The 24,915-nt window shown below is 45.9% G+C and overlaps 2 protein-coding genes across 6 annotated transcripts in view; one reads left to right on the plus strand and one right to left on the minus strand.

Moving 5' to 3' along the window:
• Positions 1–4,477, plus strand: part of CACNB3 (calcium voltage-gated channel auxiliary subunit beta 3) — a 35,591-nt gene extending 31,114 nt beyond the window's left edge. For all 3 annotated transcript variants that reach the window (XM_035101107.2, XM_035101102.2, XM_035101094.2), the window contains exon 13: positions 1,550–4,477. In XM_035101107.2, coding sequence (XP_034956998.1) covers positions 1,550–1,864 — 315 coding nt within the window. In that variant the 3' untranslated portion in view covers positions 1,865–4,477. The remainder of the gene's footprint in view (positions 1–1,549) is intronic.
• Positions 4,478–6,880: 2,403 nt separating this feature from the next.
• On the minus strand, positions 6,881–24,732 carry DDX23 (DEAD-box helicase 23). 3 transcript variants are annotated; one of them, XM_035101086.2, is made up of 17 exons: positions 24,591–24,732; positions 22,444–22,640; positions 20,295–20,405; positions 19,302–19,398; positions 18,274–18,339; positions 17,924–18,062; positions 17,431–17,564; positions 16,249–16,361; positions 15,744–15,887; positions 14,268–14,493; positions 13,746–13,891; positions 11,883–12,060; positions 11,162–11,404; positions 9,838–9,989; positions 8,918–9,026; positions 8,224–8,398; positions 6,881–7,791 (listed from the first exon to the last, which is right to left on the minus strand). In XM_035101086.2, the coding sequence occupies exons 2-17, from the start codon at positions 22,638–22,640 to the stop codon at positions 7,568–7,570; spliced, it is 2,454 nt and encodes an 817-aa protein (XP_034956977.2). In that variant the 5' UTR covers positions 24,591–24,732; the 3' UTR covers positions 6,881–7,567. The 3 variants fall into 3 exon arrangements, with proteins under 3 accessions (XP_034956977.2, XP_034956969.2, XP_034956965.2); XM_035101078.2 differs by having other exon boundaries at positions 24,537–24,680; XM_035101074.2 differs by having other exon boundaries at positions 24,375–24,680.
• Between the last annotated feature and the right edge of the window lie 183 nt (positions 24,733–24,915).

A 24,915-nucleotide genomic window follows, 5' to 3' on the forward strand; every position in this document is an offset into this window, starting at 1 on the left:
TAAAACAAACTTTATTTCTCATCTTTTTAAAAAAATTACAACAAATCCATAAACAAAAAAGAGAATTCAAACTCATAAACAAATTAACAAAACACAACAAAAACAAACAAACAAACAAACAAACAAACAAACAAACAAACAACAATTAATATAATTTACAATCCATCAATAAAATCACTCCAATTAAAATTCCTTCCCAACCCTTTATATATCGCTTTACTTGTAATCTTCCTGGTACTTGCATTACCCTTTTCTTAACCGTTAATTCTCTCTAACTTCCTTAAATTTTACTATTATTTATGTGAATGTAATTTTAACTATAACTATATCCCCATGCAGCTCTAATCCCAACAAATCGCAAGCTCAGTTTTAATTCCTTTATTCCTAAAATACACTTCTACACATTCCCATTCCATTAAAGATTTTTCTTTAGATATATTTCTAATTATTGCTGTCATCCTTGCTAAATTAATGAATTCTATTAACTTCAATTGCCACTCTTGAACCGTGGGTACCTCCTCTTTCTTCCATTTTTGGCCAATTAGAAGTCTTGCCGCTGCACTTGCATAGAGGAAAACATTTTTTTTGTTTTCTGGAATATTCTCGGGTAGCAGACTTAATAAAAAGTACTCTGGTTTCCTTCTGAAGGTGATTCTTATCAATTTTTTCATCTCCTCATATATATCTCTCCAAAATTTATTGATTTTATGACATCCCCACCAGCAGTGAAAATAATCCCCTACCTCCTTACTGCACTTCCAACACATCTTGGATTCATTTTTATAAAATTTCGCTAATTTATTCGGGGTCAAATGCCACCTGTACATTAATTTCATTATATTTTCTTTAATACCTGCACTGGCCGTGAATTTCATTGTTTTTTTCCATAATGTATCCCATTGTGATTTGAGAATTGGCCTTCCCAAATCCTGGGCCCACCTAATCATTACGCATTTCGTATCTTCGTCTTTTAATTCCCATTCTAACAAATATTGGTACATTTTAGATAGAGGTTTTATATTATTGTCAATTATAATTTCTTGCAATTTTGATTTCTCTTTTTTAAATCCTAATTCTTTATGCTCCTTAAATAAACTCTTAATTTGACAGTATTGAAGCCAGCTGGCGCAGGATGTTTTGATTTCTTCATATGATTTTAAAGTTAGTTCCCCATCTTCTTTTTTAATTAAATCTTGGTAAGTCAGCCACCTCTCATTTTTGCCCCTTCCTCCCATCGCGGTCATCTCTAATGGGGAGGCCCACCACGGTGTTTGAGGTTCAATTAGATTCTTGAATTCCTTCCAAATTCCAAAAATTGATTTCTTTATCACATGATCAGAGAAATGTTTAGAATTCCCTTTATTCTCTAATAAGAGGTAGGCATGCCACCCCATTGTATTCCTGAATCCCTCTATTTCTAGGAGCTCTTTATCCTCCAGAGAGATCCACTCTTTGAGCCAACATAGACAAGCCGACGCGTAATAAATTCTTAAGGATTTAAGAATCCTTGGGTGCTTTTTGTGACCCGCTCTACGGTTCCCCACTCCAGAACCAGGCCTCGCTGGGTGAGAGTGGCAACGAACGTTCCCCGGTGGAGCACGACGGCCTGATGCAGTCAGACGAGGCGAGCGACGCCTCCCGCAAGACTTGGACGGCGGCCTCTCAGCGCAGCTCCCGTCACCTGGAGGAAGAATACTCGGATGCCTACACCGACCTGTACCAGCCTCACCGCAACCACAACAGCGGCCTCCACAGCACCAACGGCCATGACTCCCAGGACCGCCTCCTGGAGCGCGAGACAGAGCACAACCACAACGAGAGGAACTGGCAGCGCAACCGGCCCTGGGCTAAGGACAGCTACTGAGGCCTCCTGGCCGGGCAGCCAGGGAAATGGGACAAGGCCTCCTTCTCCTCCCGAGTCACATCAATTGCCTGGTATTAAGCCTTCCTCTCTCCCTCCCCTCCTAGCTCAGCCCCACAGTATACAGGTGCTGCCCTGGTATACAGGTGCTATCCATGGAACCCCAGACACAGCCGCAGCTGCCTGATTCCTATACCCAGGATGGGTGGAATCTCTTGCCCACCTTTGCTTTGGCTTAATGAGGGCCACAATAACGCCCTTGCAGGGTAAATTCCATTGGTAGCTTCTCATCCCAGGTCCATTGTTTTTGGGGGGAGGGATTTGGGCTTAGCACATCTCCAGGAGAGAGGCATTTGCGTGTGTGTGCACGCAAAAGGGGGTGGGGGTGGAGAAAGGGCTGCGATTCTTTTTCTGGCTCCAGGTGAGCAGGGCTACTGTTAGGACAAAGGAGGCTTAGCAGGGAGCGAAGTTTTCCTGGTAAGATGGAGTAGATGGATTACAAGCGGAAAGACAAGACTGTGGGATTTTGCTGAGAGGACTTGGGCATCGTTCTCATGCTTTGCTGTAGGCCAGTTCAGAAGTAATACAGTTGAGGTTGCTGAGGAACACGAATGTCTGCTGTGGGAATGGGTGTGGTCTGTGAGTAGATTTTCGGATTTGCAGTTACAGAGGGTGAAAGCATGAGATGTGAGCTTTGTGGCATTGGCGACTGTTTGTGCATATGCAGCAGTTGGGGTGTGTGTGTCCAACTGTCCCCTGGGCTGAACCACTTCAAGTTGCAGGGGTAGAGGAATTGCATAGTTAAACATAATGGAAAGGAATTTCCCTCATATAGAAAATTAGTGTGGAGAAGGCTAGACTTCATGTTTAGTTTCTGTATGCAGGGAGATATATGTTTTCAACAATGTGATTCCCTTACCTGTAGCTTAAAGTAGCAGTCTAGAAACAGTTCTTCCATCTTTTCCTCCTCTTCCATTCATGGCAGTGGAAAAAATGTGGCATAATCCACGAGGTGAATGTGAAATGCAGTCATAGAGGCCACCCCACAGTAGCTTTTCCACCTGGAGATATTCTCCTGATAAGGGGAGGTGCTTGTTTTTTCAGCATCATCACCACTCACAGGCGTGGCTAAGGCCAATAGGAGAGGCCTACATGGCCTTTGCCTGACATTGCTCCTGTGAGCACCATGAGCAAAGTCATGCTCCAATGTAACCGGAAGAAGTGCCCCAAATTCCTTCCTCCTCTTCTTCTCTCCCAGTTTGGCTTCTGTGAAGTGGAAGCCCTCCTGATTCCTAGGAGCCTGAGAGGTAAACTGCACATATTACACAAACATGTGTAATAAAGTCCTGATATGGTAGAATCATGTCTTGCACATGGGTTAATTTCCAGGTGGTAGCACATAAAGCCGAAATTGTGTCTTGTCAAAACAACTCCCTGGAAACACCATCATGCAAGCAATTTTACCTTCAGGAGACAGTGCGAGATCTTGGGGGCCGTCCAGGATATCACAAGACCTTCTCAGACCCCAGTGAGAGTCTGAGAACTTAAAAGCATTTTGCCTTTTGTGCATTTAATTTGTACGATATCAGCTGGCCAGTTGCCAAGTGCATAAAGCTGCGATCGCTCAAGTTAAATATGTGTAAGTTGCAACCCTACTGCACTTCATATATAATATATGGAGATTTGGGAGGGTATGATTTTGGATAGCAGAGCAGCAGGTTTGCGTAATCATTTGCAAGTTGGCTGCACTCAAAATGCTCTCCCAGCTGCTCTCCCAGTGATGGGGGTTCCAGATCCACAGGAGATAGATGGAGGGGGCAGGTGGAGGAAGCATGTTTTTTTGGGGGGGGAGAGGAGAGTGCAATTTTGTTGCTGAAAAAGTTGCTGCCTCCTGAGACCAGAGGATATAATATTCAACTTGTTCCCTGGCACAGAAGAGAAGCCTGTAATGAACGAGCAATGCATCACCTTAGATCCACAGTCCAGGCATCTGCTTGCATTTGACCCCCTCACTCTTCCCTTCACAGAGGCTCTTTGTCTCCTTTCAGTGCACAGCCACCCCTCCTCTGTCGAGGAGCTGGTGGGATAACAATCAGTTGTAAAGCCACAATGTGATAATTTTTTATTCTTCTTCTTCAACCTTCCTGGAGTTCTCTGCTCTAATTGCATGAGGCCTTGATCTTCCATCGTCTGTCTGGGAGGGGTGGGCCAGTACCAGCCAGCGCTGCTGCTTGGCAGGGATGCCCACCTGCATCACTCACAGGTTCTGTTTTGAGGAGCCTCCCTAGGCATAGGGCTAGAGCCAACCCCACCCCACCCCTTCCTGCTTCCTATCTCATGCACAAGCCCCCCTTCCTACCCCAAAGGCCCAGCTGACCTGCCTTCGGTTCTCCCGCCGCCCCTTGCTCCAGGCTCCTCAAGCCCTTCACTGGGTAGTGAGTGGCAGCTCCCTGCCTTTCAAAACCACGTACACACCTATCAGAAATCAGCCTGTAAATACTGCATGCTACCATCGGGGAGTTGTTTCAAGTGTGTGTCCTACGCCCTGGGCTGGCTGGAGGAACTGAGGCGGCTCCAGGGGCCAGGAATATCCAGGTTCTGTCCCTGCAATTGCCGGTCAGTCAGCCATGGCAAGAGCTTTGTTACTATTCTTTTGTAGAGAGCACTTATTTCCCTGACAACTTGTAAGCGGTTTGAAACAAGCGTTTGCTGTTTATAAAATATGGCTGGGCTGTCTTTTTTAACATGAAATATGGCGGGTAAAGAACAGTGGAGCTCAGTGGGTAATCAGTGAGCAGAAATTAATAGGATGTTTTGTATGGTGTATGCACTCTGAAAGGCAATGTGGGGGGGGCCTGCTGTGAACTGCAGTGGGGCCTACAATCTGGGTTGGGGGTGTTCAGGGTTGACTCACAAATGTGATACTTCTTGCAAAAACCTTCAAAGAGGCTTAACGGCTCTTTGCTCCATTGTTTAGTTCTATGAGGCAGAGCCTAGGACAGGAGAGGGTTGGGGAAATTGCAACGATGCCACTCGCTTGCCAGAATACACACCTGTTGGTTTTTGTGGAGCAGGAACATAGCCTGCCATACAAGGGGAAGAGTTGTATCTGTTGCTCCACACATTTTTTACTTCTGCCCCCCACCCACCACCAACACGCTGCCCAGGAAGGCTGCACATAAGTGCATGTGGCTCTCTGCTCTCTGCTGTGCCACACAAAACCAGTGTTCCTAAGGATTCCTTATGGCAGTTAATGTGGTATATAAAAACACATAAATCAAATGGAGAATCTCAAGAGCTTAGCTGCAGCCCAAAGAAGTTCAGTTGGCTGTAGCTGGACTTGACAAGCCCACACGCACACATTAAACAATGGTTACTTGTATAAAAGCCGGGCAGGTGGGGGAGGCCGTTGACATTGTGCTGATAATTCAATGTGCATTTCCCACCGAGCCTTAAATTGGAGACTAGCAATTCAGCAGCATACACACTGCCCTCTGTCAGCACTACCTGAAGCACAGCACAAAGTGCACTTTAGCCAAAAGGAAGGTTTGAGTCTGCATATCGAGTCTTTTCACACTACAGGTGTTAATACTCCTACTGGGTAAAACAAGCAAAGCAAGGTATGTGAATGGCTGCATGTCACTTTTGCTTCTAATGTATGTGTGTCCTGGTTTTCAGAGATGTATACCAGGAGCAAAAGGGGAATTTGTGTAATCATTTAGTTCCCCTCACAATAAACTATCACATGAAGTACCTTCTCTCCTACCCACCCCTGCAACCCCCCTCCCCCATGCACAAACTGGAGACTCTGCATTCCAGCACCTGCTGGGGACTCTTTCAAAAAGTCTTTTAAAGAGCACATTTGAAGAATTTAGTCTGCAGATATGCAAATGAAGCTGTGGAAGTGGACACCCTGTCCCAGAGAACAAAGATGGTTCAATAACACACTGTCCTCATAGTCCATGTGGAACAGTCCTAAGCATCGCTAAGACAGGCCTTCCTGCTTTCAATGAACCAGACTCCATAGTTAGTGAACTCAGCACTGCAGCTTTCTACCATCAATGTCTTCAACTCTGCATTATCACAATTCCTGGTGGAAATGCAAATTTATTGGTGGAAAAATCCATACTCTTTGCCCTGGGCACTTAATTTACATTTCAGATTATGCAATATTGCATCACTTGTTCCAGTTGCAGCAGAGTGAGGGAGCTTTTCAATATGCAGTTCTTGCCTTATCCAGTGCTGAGCAGGCCAGCAACTAAAGGTAAAGTCACCCCAAAGCATGGAGGGCTACACAAATCTAATGGGGTGCTGTCCAGTTGCATTATGTTGAATTTCATTTGGGGCACTCTTGCCAAAAACCACCACACTGGGTTGCAACAGGAGTGTAGGGCTGCAGCTCACCAGACATAGAGCTACTCGCTTGCAAAAATACATGAGCCTCATGGGGTCTGCAAATGGTTCACTTTTACGGCAACCCAAGCAAGTTCCTACTTCTCTTCACACGTCTACTTCTGCACACTTTTGCTGAGACATTCAGCAGTGACATCAAGACATTCAGCAGGTTTTATCCTAGGCATCTTTAGATAGGACAAGAAAAGGCTTCTGTTTGAAATCCCTGGAGAGCAGTGTAGAGGATATTGAGCTAGAAACATTTTGTTTGTTTTAAGTCCAACATGCCATCAACCTTTTGGGTTGGGGAATAAACAATTTCTACACATTTTGTTTTTTAACAAAAATAAGTTGCCCTTTTATTCTAGACCTCCAGCTGTCACGCTTCAAACACTACTTTGTTCCAACTACTGCTACTGCCCTCACACACACAAGATTTACTATATCGGTAGTGCAAAACTGGTTCTCTTGCTTCTAGCTGATAGTCTCATAAATAGCTTGTAAGGGCAATTGCTACATTTAAAAGGCACAGAAGCTGGACACAGAGGAATACAAGTTCTACAGAGGAGACACAGTTTGAACCTGCATCTGTGAAAAGGGAGGAGTAAAGGAAGAGACAGACCTGAGTAACAGTTCACATGGATTTATAGAAGCACAGAAACATCATTGAAAAATATGAGTGTCTTTCTGTACATCACCTGTCCCCTTCTACTGAAAGTAGACAGTACTAACCTCTGAATAAATCAAGTTTTGTTAAGAAATTCACCCCACCCTTCATGAAATTACCACCCTGAAACATGGTACTGGAAACAGGGTGATGTTATCATCTGAAGAAGAAAGGAGGGCCCTGCAGCATCCCAGTCAGAGTGCCACAAGCTGTATCACTACCCCCCCCCCAAAAAAGTCAGGACAAAATCTCAGAGTCTCGCTTGATCATGGAGTAGAGGAGGTGGCAGGCTTAAAGCCACCAAGTGGCACAAACCAGGCCTAGCCTAGCTCAGCTTCCCAACTCAAATGTAAAGCAAGGCTACAGGAAAAAGGAAGTAGGGAGAATTGTCTAGCTCAGGATTCCCAAAGAGACATTTTAATTTTTTAGATTGAAGTCTTCATTGTTTGGTCCTGAATTCTTTGCTGGGTGTCACATCAACAGCTCAAGGGGTGTACCTACTACGTTTGAAGGGGAGGGGGGAAGCACATTAAAAGCCACTGCCTCTTTAAGGTCTAGGCAAGTGGGACTGAGAGCCATTTCACCAGTCTGCTCCAGGCTCCAGGCAGTGGCCCAGAGGGGCCTCTTGAAGAGCAACCCTACAGGACTCAGGCAAAGATAGTCTCTTCCCGCCGCTTCTTGGTGAGGATGGTTCCCGGCTTGTGCTGTGCATCTGGGTGGTTGGCTAGTTCTGGAGGGCAGGAAGACACCGGACTCTCGAGGATCGCCTGCTTCAGGTCATAGAAGACAGCAGAGTCCTCCTTGGTGACAAAAGAGATGGCTACACCGCTCTTGCCAGCTCGTCCTGTTCGGCCAATGCGGTGAATATAATCTGTAAGCAAGGAGGGAGGGAGGGAGGGAGGTGTTAAGACGCTGCTAACCTTTGGTCCTGGATGGAAAATCTAAATGATGGCTCATACTTGAGGGTCATGGACAGAGACTGACCACTCCTTAACAGAAATATATATATATATAATTGTCCGGTAGCACCTTAGAGACCAAGTTTGTTTGTTCTTGGTATGAGCTTTCGTGCGCATGCACACTTCTTCAGATACCTTGTGACTACACACTGCCAACTCCCAGACATGGAATTAGAAGGACCTACATCATTTTTATGACTTCAACACAGCATGCCAACCACTGCCACCCCACCTCTCCCGCTCGGTGGCCCAAATTGCTGAAGGCATGCCTCACAGGCCCAGAGGTTTCTGTTATAAGACCAAGGAAGTGCCCAGAGAAAGGCAGAGAGCACTGGACAGCTCACCTTCAATGTTCTTGGCCATGTCGTAATTCACCACCATGGACACATCATGGATGTCGATACCACGTCCAGCCACATCTGTGGCCACCAGAATATCCTTGGCACCAGCCTTCAAGTTGGAGAGGGCAAACTCTCGCTGCTCCTGACCTTTGCCGCCATGAAGGGTGCAGGCATTGTACTGCAGAGATGGGAGAGCAACGGGTTACATTAAGCCAGATGTTATCTGTTTGGGCAATGAGGACAGTAACAAAAAGGCAATGAACAAGCAACAATTTCCTCCAGAGACAAAGACAGCCAAGTGTTTCAAGAGGAGACACGGGGCAGAGTGCTCCATCATTCCCAGACATTCCTAGTGAATACCAAGAGATGTTGATTATCTTGCGAGGGGCTTGCAGGGTGGGGGGAATGGCAACTGCCAGACCAAGAATGGGCATTGAACTCTGCCAATTCAGGGCTCAGCAGTAAGCCAGAAAATGTCTTACCAGCTGCCATAAGCTCAACAGCTACACCACATTATTCTGATAATTTGCTGATAGTGAGAGGAAACACCTACGTATCTTCCCGAAGTTTGACAAAGGACACAAAGACACCAATTCTGGGAGCCTCAAAGATGGGCTGGCTAACATCACGTGGGCCTCAAATACTTTCATAGGACCTGCAGTTCTTGAATTTAACAGTTCTTGAGATTACTACTTACCCCCATCTTCTCCAGGGATTTAGCCAGCACATCACAACCCTTCTTCTGGTTCACAAAGATGATGATGGGTGGGTCAAAGCCCTGCTCCAAAATGTTCAGCAGTTTCTTCCTGTACAGGGGAAAGGAGAGGAGAAGCAAACAGGTGAGCCACGATGGTGGGGTCTGAAGATGCAATCTGTTCAGCAGAAACATTACATTGCACCCCTGCCCTCTGGCATACATATCACCTCTGTATTATCATTTGGAACAGTTCAGTACCCTGACATCCAGAAACAACACTAATAAAACTGGGCAGGAGTAACCATGTGTGCAGCCTTGAGCTCCTTGGCAGAAAGGAGGGCTAGAACGTGTAATACGTAACTAAAATGTGCACCAGATTCAAGTACGCATATAGGGGGGCGGGCTGGACTGAATGATATTCTAGGGTCCCTCTGCAACTCTAAGCCACATGCCAAGTTCTCTTTTCTGCACTCACACCAAGGAAAGGATGCACTGGCCGTTACACGGTACATGGTTCCTTTGGACCTCCCCTCCACCTTGCTTGAGTAATATGGGAACCATTTCACGGTTCAAGTCATGAGGAATGCTGGCGGGAAGTCTAGCCGGCTCATTCCACATAGCCCTTCTCTGGAAATTACATTACGGTAGAAGCCCCATGTTTGGGTTGAGGCTTTACTTCATAGCCAGAAATGTGCTTATGCCACAATTCAGAAGGAGCGAAAATAAAGCATAAAATGGATGTGAATTGCCTCTACAAAGGGTTCTCTTTTTAAGCACAGAGCCTTGTGCCAATCAAAACAAACACAGTTCTATGTTCTATGCCTACCACACCTGAGGGCCCAAACTTCAAAGGCTCCCGTTACCTCATTTGAACTAGACAAACCAAGCCCCTTGACGCAACCTCCCACACCAGCAGTTACCTCTTCTCAGACTCTGACATGAGGAAGACCTTCTGCTCCACACGCTCATGTGGCTTGCCAGCAGAGCCAATGTAGACCACCGCTGGGCGGCGCAGGTAACTGCGGGCCAGGCGCTCCACAGCAGGGGGCATGGTGGCTGTGAACATCACAGTCTGCGGGTGCGGGGGGGGGGAGAGAAGAGAGAGCATGAGTGCAAGGCAGTCTGCCTCTCCTCCCACATAATGGAACTCCTCCAATTTAAGCAGAAAAGGGGAGGGATGCATTTTCACAAATATCACATTGCAGGAAATATGTACAAAGCCACAAAGAGCTCTTTTATTAAGAAAGTTACCTCCAATCATTGCTAAAACAAGTTTCCACACTTCCATTTGCGGTTTTAGCCAGAAATAAAGGAAATCAATGAACCCTTCACCCTGCAAAGGGCATCAAATCCTACCATTTCACCACTTCTGGCTGGTAAGGTTTTGTTTTTTTACTATGAATGGTGCCCAAGCTTAAATGTTCTTGTTCTGTCTCGCTCCCTCTCAAAGCACACTTTCAAGCACTCAGTACGTTCCACGGAAAAGGGAATGGCCACTAACATCAACCATCCTCTTAAACGCCTCATCTTTTGTGCCTAAGAATCTGAACTCGAGGTGGAACCCAAGTGATCGGTTCCATTAGCACATGGACTATTTATTATTTATTTATTTATTTATTTATTTATTAATTATTATTATTATTATTATTATTATTATTATTATTATTATTATTATTGTACAGCCCTATACCTGGAGGTTTCAGGGCCCTCTCCTCTCCCTACACTCCCTGTAAATCAGCTCTGGAGGATTGAGGGAACCTTACAGGGGCCATATGGGGAGAGAGGAGCAGACAGAGAAGCTCCATTGCACAACTACAGGTGAAACTCGGAAAATTAGAATATCGTCGAAAAGTGCATTTATTTCAGTAATGCAACTTAAAAGGTGAAACCAATATATGAGAAAGATGCATGACATGCAAAGCAAGATATGTCAAGCCTTTATTTGTTGTAATTGTAATTATTTGTCGTTAGGTGGGTCAATTATAAATGGAATGTAATTAATGAAATGTAATAGTGATGTTTATTTTTCAGATAAAAGCATCTCCCTGCCCACAAGCAGCCACCAACCACACCCTCTGTGCCTTATTTCTCATGTGAATTGAGAAACATTGCTAACCAGGTCAGATTAAAGGAAGGGTGTTTGGCTCAAAGGGTGGAACTCAATGGTGGACTTGAACCCCAGTGCTTTACTTTTTACAAGTTAATACACCAGATGTGACAGCAAGGCATCCAAACCCCACTAACCTGCCGGTATTTGTGCTTCCCCAACTCGAAGTTAGCCAACATCTTTTCAGGGTCTTCAGCCTCATCCGTATCTGGTTTCTGGTTAGTGACAGGTATGTGCTCCAGGATCTTCTGCACATCAGGCTCGAAGCCCATGTCAATCATGCGGTCAGCCTCATCCAGTACTACATAGGTGCAGCGGCTCAACACCAGGTAACGGTTCTCCAAAACGTCAATCAGACGGCCCGGTGTCGCAATCACAATCTGTGGCATTCAGAGAGAGAGAGAGCAGATACATGGAGGTGGAAATGACCCTTGCAACCTGTGTCCATACAGCTTTTGCCCATCCTTTCCTGACTCAAGAAACAAGGCAACATTTTCCAATGTACTATCCAGGCAGGGACGGTGAGCCAGGCCATGAAGTTAAGAGGATATTAAGCTATGAATGTGTGTCATTATTTATCACTCACAGGAGCAAAGTGAACATTTAGGGTTGTAGCCAATGATATGCCAAGAGTGTTCTGCTGGTACAACAGGATTTCCATTTCTTCTCCTCCCACTGTGTGGCCCTAAAATCTACTTTAACGTAGGGGAGCCCTACCCTTTGGAGCTGATTTTGAGGGTGTGCAGGGGGTATAGTAAAGGAAGAAGCAGCTCCATTGCAGGATGAGAAGTTGGTTGTATCAGCAGAGCTGCAGCATTGGCTGTGGCCCTTACAGACCACCCGCCCTAACCCTCTCACCTCACAACCCATGCGCAGGCGGAAGCCTTGATCCTCACGCGAGATGCCACCAATAACAGCCACTGTGCGGATGCCCAGGGGCTTTCCAAATTTGATGGTCTCTTCCTCAATCTGCTGGGCCAGCTCACGGGTGGGAGCCAGGATGACGGCATAGGGGCCCTGATCTGACTCCTCAATCCTGCAGTGAACAAAAAACACATGCTGAGCTGAAGCAGACAGTGTGAAACCATCCCTCTCTGGCCTACAAGACTTTGCAGCAAAGGCAGGGTCCCAACCAAAGAATGCCCCAGGTTTCTGCCTGCTAGATTGGACTGTGAGAAATGTATACATTTGTGACCTCGATCTACTGACTACCACTGAAACAAAATTAAGTAAGGGTGGGCGCCATGCGATTTTTTTGGAGGAGGGGAAACAAGCCAGTGAAGTAAATGGGTTCCAACTGAACCAGATTATTTCAAGCTCACCTAGAAGCCAAGGTTTTGGCTTTGGAAGGGTCTTGGCTTAGTGCAGGGTTGGCAAGGTTTATCTCGCCTGGGCAGGTTCACTCCAGTGGAGATCTCTCCGTGGGCCGGATTGCACATGCACCCACAATTTCTGGTGTCTGCGTCTGTGCAGACATGATTTCCGGCATCTGCGCATGCACAGACGTGATTTCCAGCACTGCAGAAGTGAGTCCCCACAATGCACCATGCCAGTTTAGCGCAGCGGACAGGGACTCGCCAAGCGGGCGGCTCGGTTCGGGGATAGCTTGTAGGCCAGTTAAATGACCCCCGTGGGCCGCTTGTGACCCATGGGCCTTAGGTTGCCTACCCCTGGCTTAGTGGTACGGCAAATGCCTTGCATGCAGAAGGTCCCAGGTTCGATCCCTGGCATCTCCAGGTAGGGCTGGGAGAGAAACCTGCCTGAAACCCTGGAGAGCCACTGCCAGTCAGTGTAGACAATGCTGAGGTAGATGGACCAATGGTTTGACTCTGAACAAGGCAGTTTTCTAGGTCTTTACACAGCCTGAGCACAATAAAAGCTGCAAGGAGGTCCCCACAGTGCACACGGGGGTGGGGGGAGCCATCTATCCATGGTGATTTGGCTTATCTCCAGCATGGTTAGTTTGTGAGCTTCCCAGAAGTCTCTGGGTAGCCACTGATAGAAACAGCATTGCTGGACAAGATGGGGTTGTTTTGTTTTGTTTTTTTGTCAATGTGAGCAAAGCAATTCTTATGTTTGTATGTTTGTCCTTCTCACTCAAAGCTGCACACCTGGAAGCAATGGCTTTACCATGGGAGAAAAATCCTCATCTTCCCACCTCTCATTCATTCTCACATACACACAAAAACAGGGGTAAGCAGTGAGTAGCATGATTCTGAGCTTTGCCACCAAAAGTCACCGAAATATTAGGGGGATTACAAAGGCTTCCCAAACAGATTACAGATTACCTTGGTTCCCAAATGGCTTGGTTCCCGAACAAATTGGCTCCTGAATGTCGCAAACCCGGAAGTAAGTGTTCTGGTTTGTGAATGTTTTGGGGAAGCCAAACATCTAATGCGGCTTCCGGTTGAGTGCAGGAAGCTCCTGCAGCCAATTGGAAGTCGTGCCTTGGTTTTCGAATGGTTTCGGGAGTGAACAGACTCCTGGAATGGATTAAGTTCGATAACCAAGGTACCACTGTACTTGATGTGTGGTATTAGATAAATGCCACTCCCCCACAGAAGAATGCCTGGCTGTGGAGAGCACTAGTGCAAACTGTGGTGCTGAAGAATCATTTGCAGGTGAGCATTGACCCAGGGCCCTCAAATGTCCATTTCTCCCCCCCCCCCCCTCTGGAAATGTGGTCTAACCTGCCACAGCAACCATCACTCCCTCCCTCACCTGTCAATTTTGGGAAGTGTTGTGATCCACACCAGCAATGGGATAAGGAAGGCAGCTGTTTTACCACTGCCAGTTTCTGCCACGCCAATGATGTCACGGTTCTGCAGACCAATAGGAATGGCTTGACGCTGAATAGGAGTTGGTTCCTGTGGAAAACGGGGCATAAAACCTATCAGGAAAGCACTAGACTTCTTGGGAGAAATCAAATTCAATTCAAATTCAAGCAGTCAGCAACAGAACTAGGAATCCTGACTCTTAGCCCTCCCCAACATCCAAAACACTATGTCCTTTCAAGAACACAAAGCTGATCTCCAGAAGCCATGATGCTCAGTCCCTGTTCAACAGCACCACCCCCATAAACTAAATGATTATTTTTTTAAAAAATGATCATTTTCAAATATAAACTTTTAGATTTTAAAACAGCATTTAAAATATACACTTATACAGTCTCTCAAAATAAACTGAAGTTTCAATGGTTAACAGAAGGGCCAATCCATCTTTATGAAGTGACTTGCATCTCACCTTGTAGCCGCATTTGTCAATGACCTCCAAGATGTGAGGGGGCAGCGAAGAGTCTTTCCAGGAACGAATAGGGTTGGGGATCTTGCCTCCTTTGGTGGTGATGCTGTAGTCCTCCCGGAAGATACGCCAGTCCCTGTCTGTCATCTCATCCAGTTTCTTTTGAGACCAATGCCTGTCATCCCAGCGTTGCTTGGCCTCCTTTTTACGCAGCTTGCGCAGACGTGCCCTGCCAAGAAGGAAGATCCCAACAGGGTCAGAATAGGCAGGCCAAAATGGTAGAAGGCAAAAGCAAAGAAAACCCCCAGCAAACTGGAAGAGGGCAGCTCTTATTTGCCCACAGTTGCACAAACCGTTGCTTACTGCAACCTATTCACTATGCCAGGAATAGGACTGGCATTTCTTCAGGATATTGAGATATCGTCCAAAGCTGGTTTGACGTTCACATCATGATAACTGTTTCATAATTTTTTACCTGGCAATATATCACAAATCACAGTATGTGCGAGGATTAGGCGATAACTAGTTTTCAACATCGCAATGTCTCCCCAGCCAAACATTGCAATGTTATCACCAGCTAAACATCACAATCTACCACAATGTCTGAAATAAGCATGGAACTATGCAAAGGCGAAAATGACAATATCCTGGCAACTGCTACTACTTAGGGGTCTAAAACGGATAAATGACGATATTATCAATCACCTCATGGTCACTTTAAACAGCAGTCAAGGCAAAATGCATCCAAACAGGACTTTTAGTTTGGGACTTGGCTACCAAATGGTGGTATTCAGGACAATCCACAATACAAATAACCTGGGAGTGCCAGACTGCCAGCATACCTTCTGGCAGCAGTAGAATCAGCAACAACCAGGGGGCAGAAGCGGTGGCAACCTGCAGGGCCTTGCCATGACAGCGGCAGTAATGGTTGCTTGCAAGGCCCTGCAGTGGCAGCAGCAGTAGTGGCGGCCTGCATGGCCTCACTGAGGCAGGTGGCCGCAGCTTCTGCCACCGCCTCCTACTACCGCCCAGAGAACTTGAAGACCGCTGCCACTTTTTGCCACCATGGCGAGGTTTTGCAAGCCCCACTGCTAAAGGCACAAAACTCCAGCCAGAAAAGAAAACTGGTGAGCACAAGCTGGCTCAAGTAACCTATTCATTACTTCTGTAAATGCTGTGGCTAAAAAACCCAACAATGGATTTGATCTATTAACAGAGTATGCATATAATTTGAACAATTTTCATGATTTACACTCCTCACAATGAACTCTTAAGAGTCTGACTTTCCTTGTCAGAGTTTTGGTTGGTTGAATTGAAAACAACAACAACTCCTTGTACATGTGATGAAAACACAGAATGTCTTCCCATATCCACCTGAACACCAACATCCAGTTTACTGCTCCCTCATCAGCTGGGGAATGTCATCATAAACTTTGCAACACCAGCACCTCCCTCCCTCCCTCCCTGGATGCAACTTACTCCTCTTGCTCTTTCTCCTCCAGCGTGCGCCGCTTCTCCATCAGGTCTCCATAAAAACGTGACTGCTCCCGCTTCTGCTGTTTCAAGTCAATGCCAGCAATGAAGCCACGTCCCAGCAGCTGAACCTGATGCCGCTCCTTGTACCTGTTGAACAGAATGTCAAATGGTACTGCATACACTCCAAACTGTAGGTGGTTAGAATCTGGTTAGAAACTCCCAGAATCCCATCTCAATTTTTTCCACAAGCCCACTTAATTTGCACAACTCACTGTCATGTGAGAAGTTGTATTTTTAGGGTACAAGGATGTAATTTTTTTCCAAATCCCAGACCTCTAGACATCCTCCTCTCACAGGGCTGGGAATATTCCTGGTTCATTGCGAAGGAGGAAATGGGATTTTCAGATTCTTCCCAGGAACAAGGATAGATATGTGGCTCTGTGGACACCAGTCTCTCTACTCTGAAGTAGCATCCCATATGGAACCCGCCTCCCACAGCAATACTCACAGGGGATTGTAGTCAATGGAAGTGTCTTCGGAAGCATCCCACTCAAAGACAAATTTGCGGTCATTCAGATGCCGAGTACGTCTCCGCTTCTTGACCCCACCCAAGTACCGTTCCTAAGGGGACATGGTATTTATTTATTCATGCCCTCTCAGGCTTTTCCAAAGGAAAAACAAGGCAACATTTCCCAATGAAACACAAAGAAAGTTTGCAAGGAAACGATATGTGCCTACACACACCGGTTGGATCAAAATTACAATAAACATGTATGCTGCTCTTTCTAATTTTCCAGACGCTTCATATATAACAGCCCTGTAAGGTGGGTCAGTATTATTATTCCTCTTATTTCTGATAAGTGCCTGAGGCTGACAAGACAAGACCTTCCCTAAGGCCCTGTAGTGACAGAACTGCAATTTGAACTAGGGATGCCCTGGCTAACAGTTCAGACTCTGCATTGGTTCCCAAATCAGCTTTTTGCTCACTTGGGCTCATATCCAGATCATCCTTTTCATTCCCAGCCCAGAAAATGTGTATCATCATTGGACCTTGGGAACGAAGACCCAGAAAAAAGCAGGAAGAATGAATCTGCATAGGCTCTGATCTCAGCCAGTTTTGCCACAGCAAAGCAAAAAAACAAAAACAAACCCTTTTTATTCCAATGCTGAAAACTCCAAACAGCTGTTTCTGAAGATGTGTTCCTAGTGACACTGTTAAGAACTGGGCTGTTGCTTTCTTCTTCAAGTGCACATTTCAAAAACTCAGGAATCCCCAAAGAAAAGTCATTACAGTAGCCTAGCCTTAAGGTTATGAAGTCATGTAAAGAACAAGAAACGAGTGATGAAAAGAAAGTGAACAACTATTTTACGGACCATTTTCTAAAGCTGGCTTTTTGAGAGGTTGAAAGTACGTTGGCACTGTCAGGTTGATTTTGTGAGCGGTTCTACTGTGACAATCAACCCACACCGATAACATATTTTTCAGGACGTAGAAAACTGTGATGACTTGCTCAAAAAACTGGTATGATTGCATTAAATTGATCAATGAATTCAACTAATCATAATGCTAACCTCAGCCACTTGGATGCACATCAAAGACACTCTCCTATCCCAGTCCCCTTATTCTAACCCATTAATCCTCATCTCCATACTACTTACAGAGAGAAAATGAAATGGCCTAACATATTACCTTGATGGCATGAAGTTCCTTACTCTTATCTTTCTCCTCACGGATTTTTTGCCGCCCTTCCTCATCTTCATTGCCATTGGTCTCTCGTTCCATGCGCTCTCTCCGCTCACGGCGCTCCCTCTCCTGGGGGTCTTCTGTAGTAAACGGCAGAATGTCAGGAAATGTGGCATCAGGACACAAGCTCAGAGCAGGGAATCACATCATGCCCCTGAAGCTGAATAGTGTCATACTTTGGATCCTGAATGCCTTGTGAGTCAAACCTTTTGGGTCCCAAACACCACAAACCCGAAAGTGAGTGTTCTGGGTTGCAAATGTTCTTTGGAATCCGAATGTCCGACGCAGGTTCCGATTGGCTGCAGGAGCTTCTGCAGCCAATCGGAAGCCGCACCTTGGTCTCCGAACGTCTTGGAAGTCGAACGGACTTCTGGAACGGATTCCATTCAACTTCCAAGATATCAGTGTACCTGATGATCTCCTGGGAGGTAATCTTTACCTAGCATCTTCCTCCCCATTTCTTGGAATTGTTTTCTCTTTTTCCTCTCCTCTTCTATGAGCCTCTGCCGCTCCTCCACCTCCTGCTGCCGTCGTTTCAAGGCCTCGGCCTCTCGTTCTGCCTTGGAAAGGAACTTCGGCTGCAAGAAATCAGAGCAAGATGTTGAGCGTGCAAGGAAACCCTGTGTACTTCCCTCATCAAGAATTGCTGGAGATGCCAGGAAGCAAAGCACAGCTTTAAATACACACAGCTTGCTGTAATCTAATACACCCACCTGCTGGTCTCACCTGGGCAAAAATGGAATTGGTAGGTGGGGAAAAAGAAAGTGGAGGCATGCCCCATGCTCTTACCTTGGCTTCAGCCTCTTCCTCAGCTTTCTTCTTGGCCAGCAGCTCCTCCAGAGAAAGTGGCTGGGCCTGTGAACAAAATAAAGGTAAAGGTAAAGGGACCCCTGACCGTTAGGTCCAGTCACGGACGACTCTGGGGTTGCGGTGCTCATCTCACTCTATAGGCCAAGGGAGCTGGCGTTTGTCCGCAGACAGCTTCCAAGTCATGTGGCCAGCATAACTAAGCTGCTTCTGGCAAACCAGAGCAGCACACAGAAGAACTGTTTACCTTCCTGCAGGAGCTATTTATCTACTTGCACTTTGATGTGCTTTAGAACTGCTAGGTGGGCAGGAGCTGGGACCGAGCAACGGGAGCTCACCCTGTCGTGGGGATACGAACTGTCGACCTTCTGATTAGCAAGCCCTAGGCTCTGTGGTTTAGACCACAGCACCACCCGCATCCCTGTGAACAAAATAAGTGCATGCTAAAATCAGGGGTGGGGGAGAGAAACCCAAAAAGTAGGAATTGCTATCACTGAAGCTGTGGGGTCTATACTTTTGGCTGTAGGGAAGAAGTGCTATATTATAAAGTTCCAAAGTAGCAAGGTTGAAAGAGAATGTAAAAAACTGTTTTTAAGTAGCCTGATTAATTGAGGAGATCTGCCCTTTCATCTCACAGCAAGCACTTTCCAGAGATACTGTATAAAGAAGTAGAGAACAGAAACATACCAGAGATTTATAGTATAAGGCCTTTCAACCAAAAATGGTTCTTATCTATGCCATCCTAGAAACACACTTTGAAAGATAAACATGGAGTTGTAATCTATATATATATATAAATGTAAAAGTGGCATGTCGGTGGGTCTCCACTTTTCTCCGAAACTGCTTGACCGATTGTGTTCAAATTCAGACTAAGCCACAGCAACGCGTGGCAGGGCCAGCTAGTTTTTAATAAAAGAGGTCTCAAATTAAAAGAATCAGGGTGCGGTGGGGAATTCAAACCCACCCAGCTTAACTGCACATGTTACAGAGAACTGAACAAGAACAGTTACCTTCTCCTTCTTGGACAATGAATCATCATCATCATCTCTGCGAGAATCTCTGTCCTTCCTGGATTTGGAGTCTTTGTTCCGACTTGGAGAGGTACTCCTGTGCCAGAGGGATAGAACAGTCAGGAGTTGGGGTTACCGTATTTCACTGGGTAGATCTAGGTTCATTCCCTCAGGTTCAGCTAGCCTCAACTAGGGATCATTCCTTTAGTGTGGCAAGCCCTGCCCTGTGGAACTCCCTACCAGTAGAGGTTCAGCAGGAACTTTCCCTCCCTTCTTTTAGATGTCTTCAATTATTTAGACAGGCCTTTGAAATATGAATTTCTCTTTTTAACCAACCAGTATCTGCTGATGTTTCACTGATGTTTTTAATTATATTTTTATGGAGTACTTTACTGATTTTATTATATTTTGTATGTTACTCTCCATTCTGATCTACTTTATGAAAGTATGGATTATTTAAATATATCCAAATCTAAATAAATCTATTGAACAAATCCTCAGCACCAGTCACTCATGGTAACTATAGATGCTACTGCCCTTTCAACAACCTAAACAAAATAAAAAAATTCCTTCCAGTAGCACCTTAGAGACCAACTAAGTTTGTCATTGGTATGAACTTTTGTGTGCATGCACACTTCTTCAGATACCATGCACATGAAAGCTCATACCAATGACAAACTTAGTTGGTCTCTAAGGTGCTACTGGAAGGAATTTTTTTATTTTGTTTTGACTACGGCAGACCAACACGGCTACCTACCTGTAACTAGAACAACAACCTGGGCATTGTACCTTGAGCCCAGTTCCTATTGTTGTTAACCCAAGAATTTAGATGAAACTTCTCTTTAAATCCAAACATAAAGCTAAAATGGTGAAATTGTAGTTATCTTTTTAATCATGTTTCCACCCCAGCTACCATGAAACAATGCTATATTCCACAACAGCTGTGACACCTCAGAAGTAACTGCATTCATTGTCTAGGAAACACTGTTTTACCTGGACCGTTTACGGTCCTTGTCCCTCCGGTGCCCATCTTTCTCACGATCCCGGTCCTTCTTGCTGCGCTCCCGCTCTTTGTCTCGCTCCCGCTCTTTATATCGCCGCTCTCTACAAACAAATGGTTTACATGCAGAATAACTGATTTCAATGCACACAGATCAAGCCACCCCTTCCATCAGACAGTATCAATAGAAATCAACCAACTGTAGAAACCGTTCAATCCCACCAAATTAAATTAGCATCCTCCTATATACTCCCTTTATGCTTTGCTCACACCCATTAACTCAGCCTTTGTATAAAGGGTACAGCTGTGGTTTATCTGTACAGCAGACCTAGAAAGTCTATGGACAATAAATGTAATCAAGACTGAGTGGATGTAACTCTGCAACAGTGCCTCCATTTTCTTTCTTAAAAATGAAAAAAGTTTAGCTACAGCTCAAATTCAGAAGGAGAGGATTAGGACAGAGCAACATTTTCAGTGGTTGGGCTTCAATAACTTGCATAGTCTCACAAGCTCCCTTCCCCAAAGAAGGCAGATGCGTTATATCAAGTAAAATGATACACTGTAATCTGTTTAGCATGCATAGTGTTTACAGGTCTTAGAAACCAAATATCAGTGTAGTTTAGAAAAACTTTGTACCCATTTTTTATTTCAAAACCAACAATACCGACTACCTAGCCCAGTGTTTCTCAACCTTTTTTGGGCCAAGGCACACTTGTTCCATGAAAAAAATCACGAGGCACACCACCATTTAAAAAGTTGAAAAATTTAACTCTGTGCCGCCCTATAGTGACTATATAATTATGACTGTATGAAACACTTGCCAATTGCTGTGTTGGTTGCAATCTCCTGTAATAAGGCTTCACAAGCCGCTGATTTCTCTGCCAGCACAATCCTTTGCTCAGCAAGTTTCAGGTGGAGCTCATCCAGCCAGCTTCTTTAAGTTTGTCTAAAACCACCCTCCCGTGGTAGTGGCTGTTGAGAGCTGCGCTCGCCCCGCGTCGTGACCCGGCCGGCTTCCTTTCCGGTGGGTCAGTGCAAATCGCCCTTCTCGTTGCCGCACGTCGCGGCACACCAGCCAGCGTCTCGCGGCACACTAGTGGTTGAGAACAGCGGTTGAGAAACGCTGACCTAGCCCCAGTGTAACAAGGGATGCAGAACAGTATGTCCACAAAGGACATGCACTGGGTGTCCTTAAACTTATGTAAGCAACATTCCTGTTTGTGCAACAGGATTGTTTGTGCAATCCTGGATTGTGACTCTATTACTAAGTGCACCCCCAAAGCATTTGAAAGTAACTGCTCTGAGAAACTGGATAAATTATTGGTTTGAGTCCAAAATATAGTTCAGTGCTGAATTGTTGAATCCTAAAGGTAGAGGTAAATGTACCCCTGACCATTAGGTCCAGTCGCGGATGACTCTGGGGTTGCACGCTCATCTTGCTCTATAGGCTGAGGGAGCTGGCGTTTGTCCGCAGACAGCTTCCGGGTCATGTGGCCAGCATGACTAAGCCACTTCTGTGAACCACCTTCTGCTGCTCCAGAGAAGCGGACACGGAGCAATGGATTCAAACTACAAGAAAGAAGATTCCACCTAAACATTAGAAAGAACTTCCTGACAGTAAGAGCTGTTCGGCAGTGGAATTTGCTACCAAGGAGTGTGGTGGAGTCTCCTTCTTTGGAGGTCTTTAAGCAGAGGCTTGACAGGCATATGTCAAGAATGCTTTGATGGTGTTTCCTGCTCGGCAGGGGGTTGGACTGGATGGCCCTTGTGGTCTCTTCCAACTCTACGATTCTATGATTCTAACCAGAAGAGCGCATGGAAACACTGTTTACCACGCCGGAGCGGGAAGCACTTTGACGTGCTTTCAAACTGCTAGGTGGGCAGGAGCTGGGACCAAGCAACGGGAGCTCATCCCGTCACAGGGATTCAAACTGCCGACCTTCTGATCAGCAAGCCCTAGGCTCTGTGATTTAGACCACAGTGCCACGCACGTCCCCACAACGCCACCTGCCACCCCATGTTGAATCCTACTAATAGCCAAATAAAAACACCTGAAGCCAACAGCATTCCCTGCTACTTATTACACTCAAGGCTGACTAACCTTCATCATCCTTGCAGCAAACCAAATTGATCTGGCCTTACCTCTCAGTTGATTTGGACCTAGATCGGGATCTGGATCGACTGCCTCTCCTTCTCTCACGGGAGCGGTGCCTTTTCCTGTCCTTTGTGACGGGGGAGCCTTTCCTGTCTCGCTCTCGTTCAGCTGAACGTGAGCGTCTCCACTCTTCCTTGAGGGGTGAAGAATCTCTCTCTCTCTTTTCAACAGTTTCCCCAGCCATCTGGATTGAAAAAGTTTTGTTGGTGGTATTAATATACAGAAGTTATTGGGAAGAGGAAGGGGGATTGGAGACCTGCTTCAGTATGGAATTGCCCCAACTGTCTGTGGATATAGCTTAATTAAGAATCTGAAATCTCACTCCTCGCATTATACACCTATTATGTCATTCTTAAAATCCTGACCAAGTTTTCAAGGTGTGGAAGTTGGTGAGGGACCAACAATTGGAGCCCCTGATTCCCAAGAGAAATGCCACCTGAACCTCTCCCAGTTACTGATTCAGACTTGAAAAGGGAATCTGTGGAGGGGATGGCATCTCTGAAAGAGGATTTGCTGGCAGGTTATTTTGGGAAGGTGGCAATCTGGCATATTGCCTTCCACTCTATTCTCAACATGGTCCTCTTAGAATAACTACACAGCTAGCCTGTTTTTAGAGGGGAAGACCAAAAGCTGATCAAGGCAAATTTATAAATGTCACATAGACTGAAATAAAGTCTGCCAATGAGCAATTGTTTTGAATTCGTATAGACTGGTAGTGAAAAGAAGCACGCACACACGCGCACACACACACAAATCATCATGTCCAACAACAAGTAGTTCTTCTGCATATAGGCATGATAAAAATATCATGATCAGATGCATGCTGAAGGTTCAAATGAACATGCAGTTCTTGCAGCTGATGATCCACATGCTGGTTCTATGACTGCAGGTATGGTATAGCAGCAAAAGTGTCAGACCTGGGTTTACTGTATATCTCCCCTCAGTCATGCAGAGATTGGTTGTGAAGATAAAAGCTGGGAGAGGGGGAATTACTACTTTGAGCTCTTTGGAAGAAAAGTGGGATATAATAAAATGTAACAAATAAAACATACTTTAACATAAAAATAGAGCATAAAATAAAATTTTATGTTGGAAAAAGTGGCATGTGATGCACAAGCCACCGTGGTGTAGTGGTTAAGAGTGGTGGACTTGTAATATGGGGAACCGGGTTTGCTTCCCTGCTCCTCCACATGCAGCTGCTGGGTGACCTTGGGCTAGTCATGCTTCTCTGAAGTCTCTCAGCCTCACTCACCTCACAGTGTGTTTGTTGTGGGGGAGGAATGGAAAGGAGATTGTTAGCCGCTTTGAGACTCCTTATGGGGAGTGATAAAGTGGAATATCAAATCCAAACTCTTCTTCTTCAATGACAATCACAGTTATTCCGGCACAAACCTCAACAGAACAATCTGTTCTGTTCTAGATTTCTTTCACCCAGTTCACTCCCTAAAGCAGGAAGGAGATACTTGATCTTTGGGTTAGAGGGGGTTTGGTGTTGTACAAGGAGCTCAAGTCAGGCTAGAAATGCCCCACTCTGATCTGGATGGGAGCCCATGTGGGGTAGTGGTTAGAGGAAAACTCCGGCCCTCCAGATATTTGAGACTACAATTCCCATCATCCCTGACCACATGTCCTGTTAGCTAGGGATGATGGGAATTGTAGTCCCAAACATCTGGAGGGCCAGAGTTTGCCTATGCCTGGGTTAGAGAGTGCCAGACTGGGTCCTAGGAGGCCAGAGCTCAAATCCCCACTTGGTGATGAAGCTCACTGGGTGACCTTGGGCCAAGTCACACTCCCGACCTAACCTACCACACAGGGTTGTTGTGAGGATAAAATGGGAAGGAAAAGGAGGATACAAGTTTAACAAACAAACAAACAAACAAACAATGTCTCTTCCTCCCACTACCCCTGGTGCACAAACCTCTGTGTTTATTCTCGCACCATCCCCGTCAGGGCTGAGCGTCTGAAAGCAAACCAAGGCGAGGGAAGCGACGGCGTGAGGCGCCCGGAACTACCGCTAACCTGAAGCCAGCAGCCCTTCTGCCTCCAGCGGCAGCCCTTCTTCTTGGATACCTTTCCCTACCTGCAGTCGCTGGAAACACCGAAGGTGGCCGGGGGGCAAGCGGATGCGCCTCACCTGTAGCCCTTCCCGACGTTACCAGCAACTCACTGCGCCGCCAACATCGCCGCCATCTTATTAAAGCTAATTCCAGTCACAACAGCGGGTTTGCCGCGGAGCATCATGGGAAAGCAAGTCCACTCGGGCTATCCCTCCCGCCTCAATGCACAGGCTTAGGACTACAATTCCCACAGGACACGCGAGGCAAGGGAGAGAGAAAAAAATCCCAGCATGCACCACACTCGGAAGGCGCACTGTTAGCCCTGCAAATAAGCTTCTTGGGGTACGCAGCCTGTGCGTTCTAAACGTACGTAAGTACGTAAGTAAGAAAACTACAATTCTC

Source organism: Zootoca vivipara, chromosome 2 (genome assembly GCF_963506605.1).
Source record: "Zootoca vivipara chromosome 2, rZooViv1.1, whole genome shotgun sequence".
NCBI classification, from domain to species: domain Eukaryota; kingdom Metazoa; phylum Chordata; class Lepidosauria; order Squamata; family Lacertidae; genus Zootoca; species Zootoca vivipara.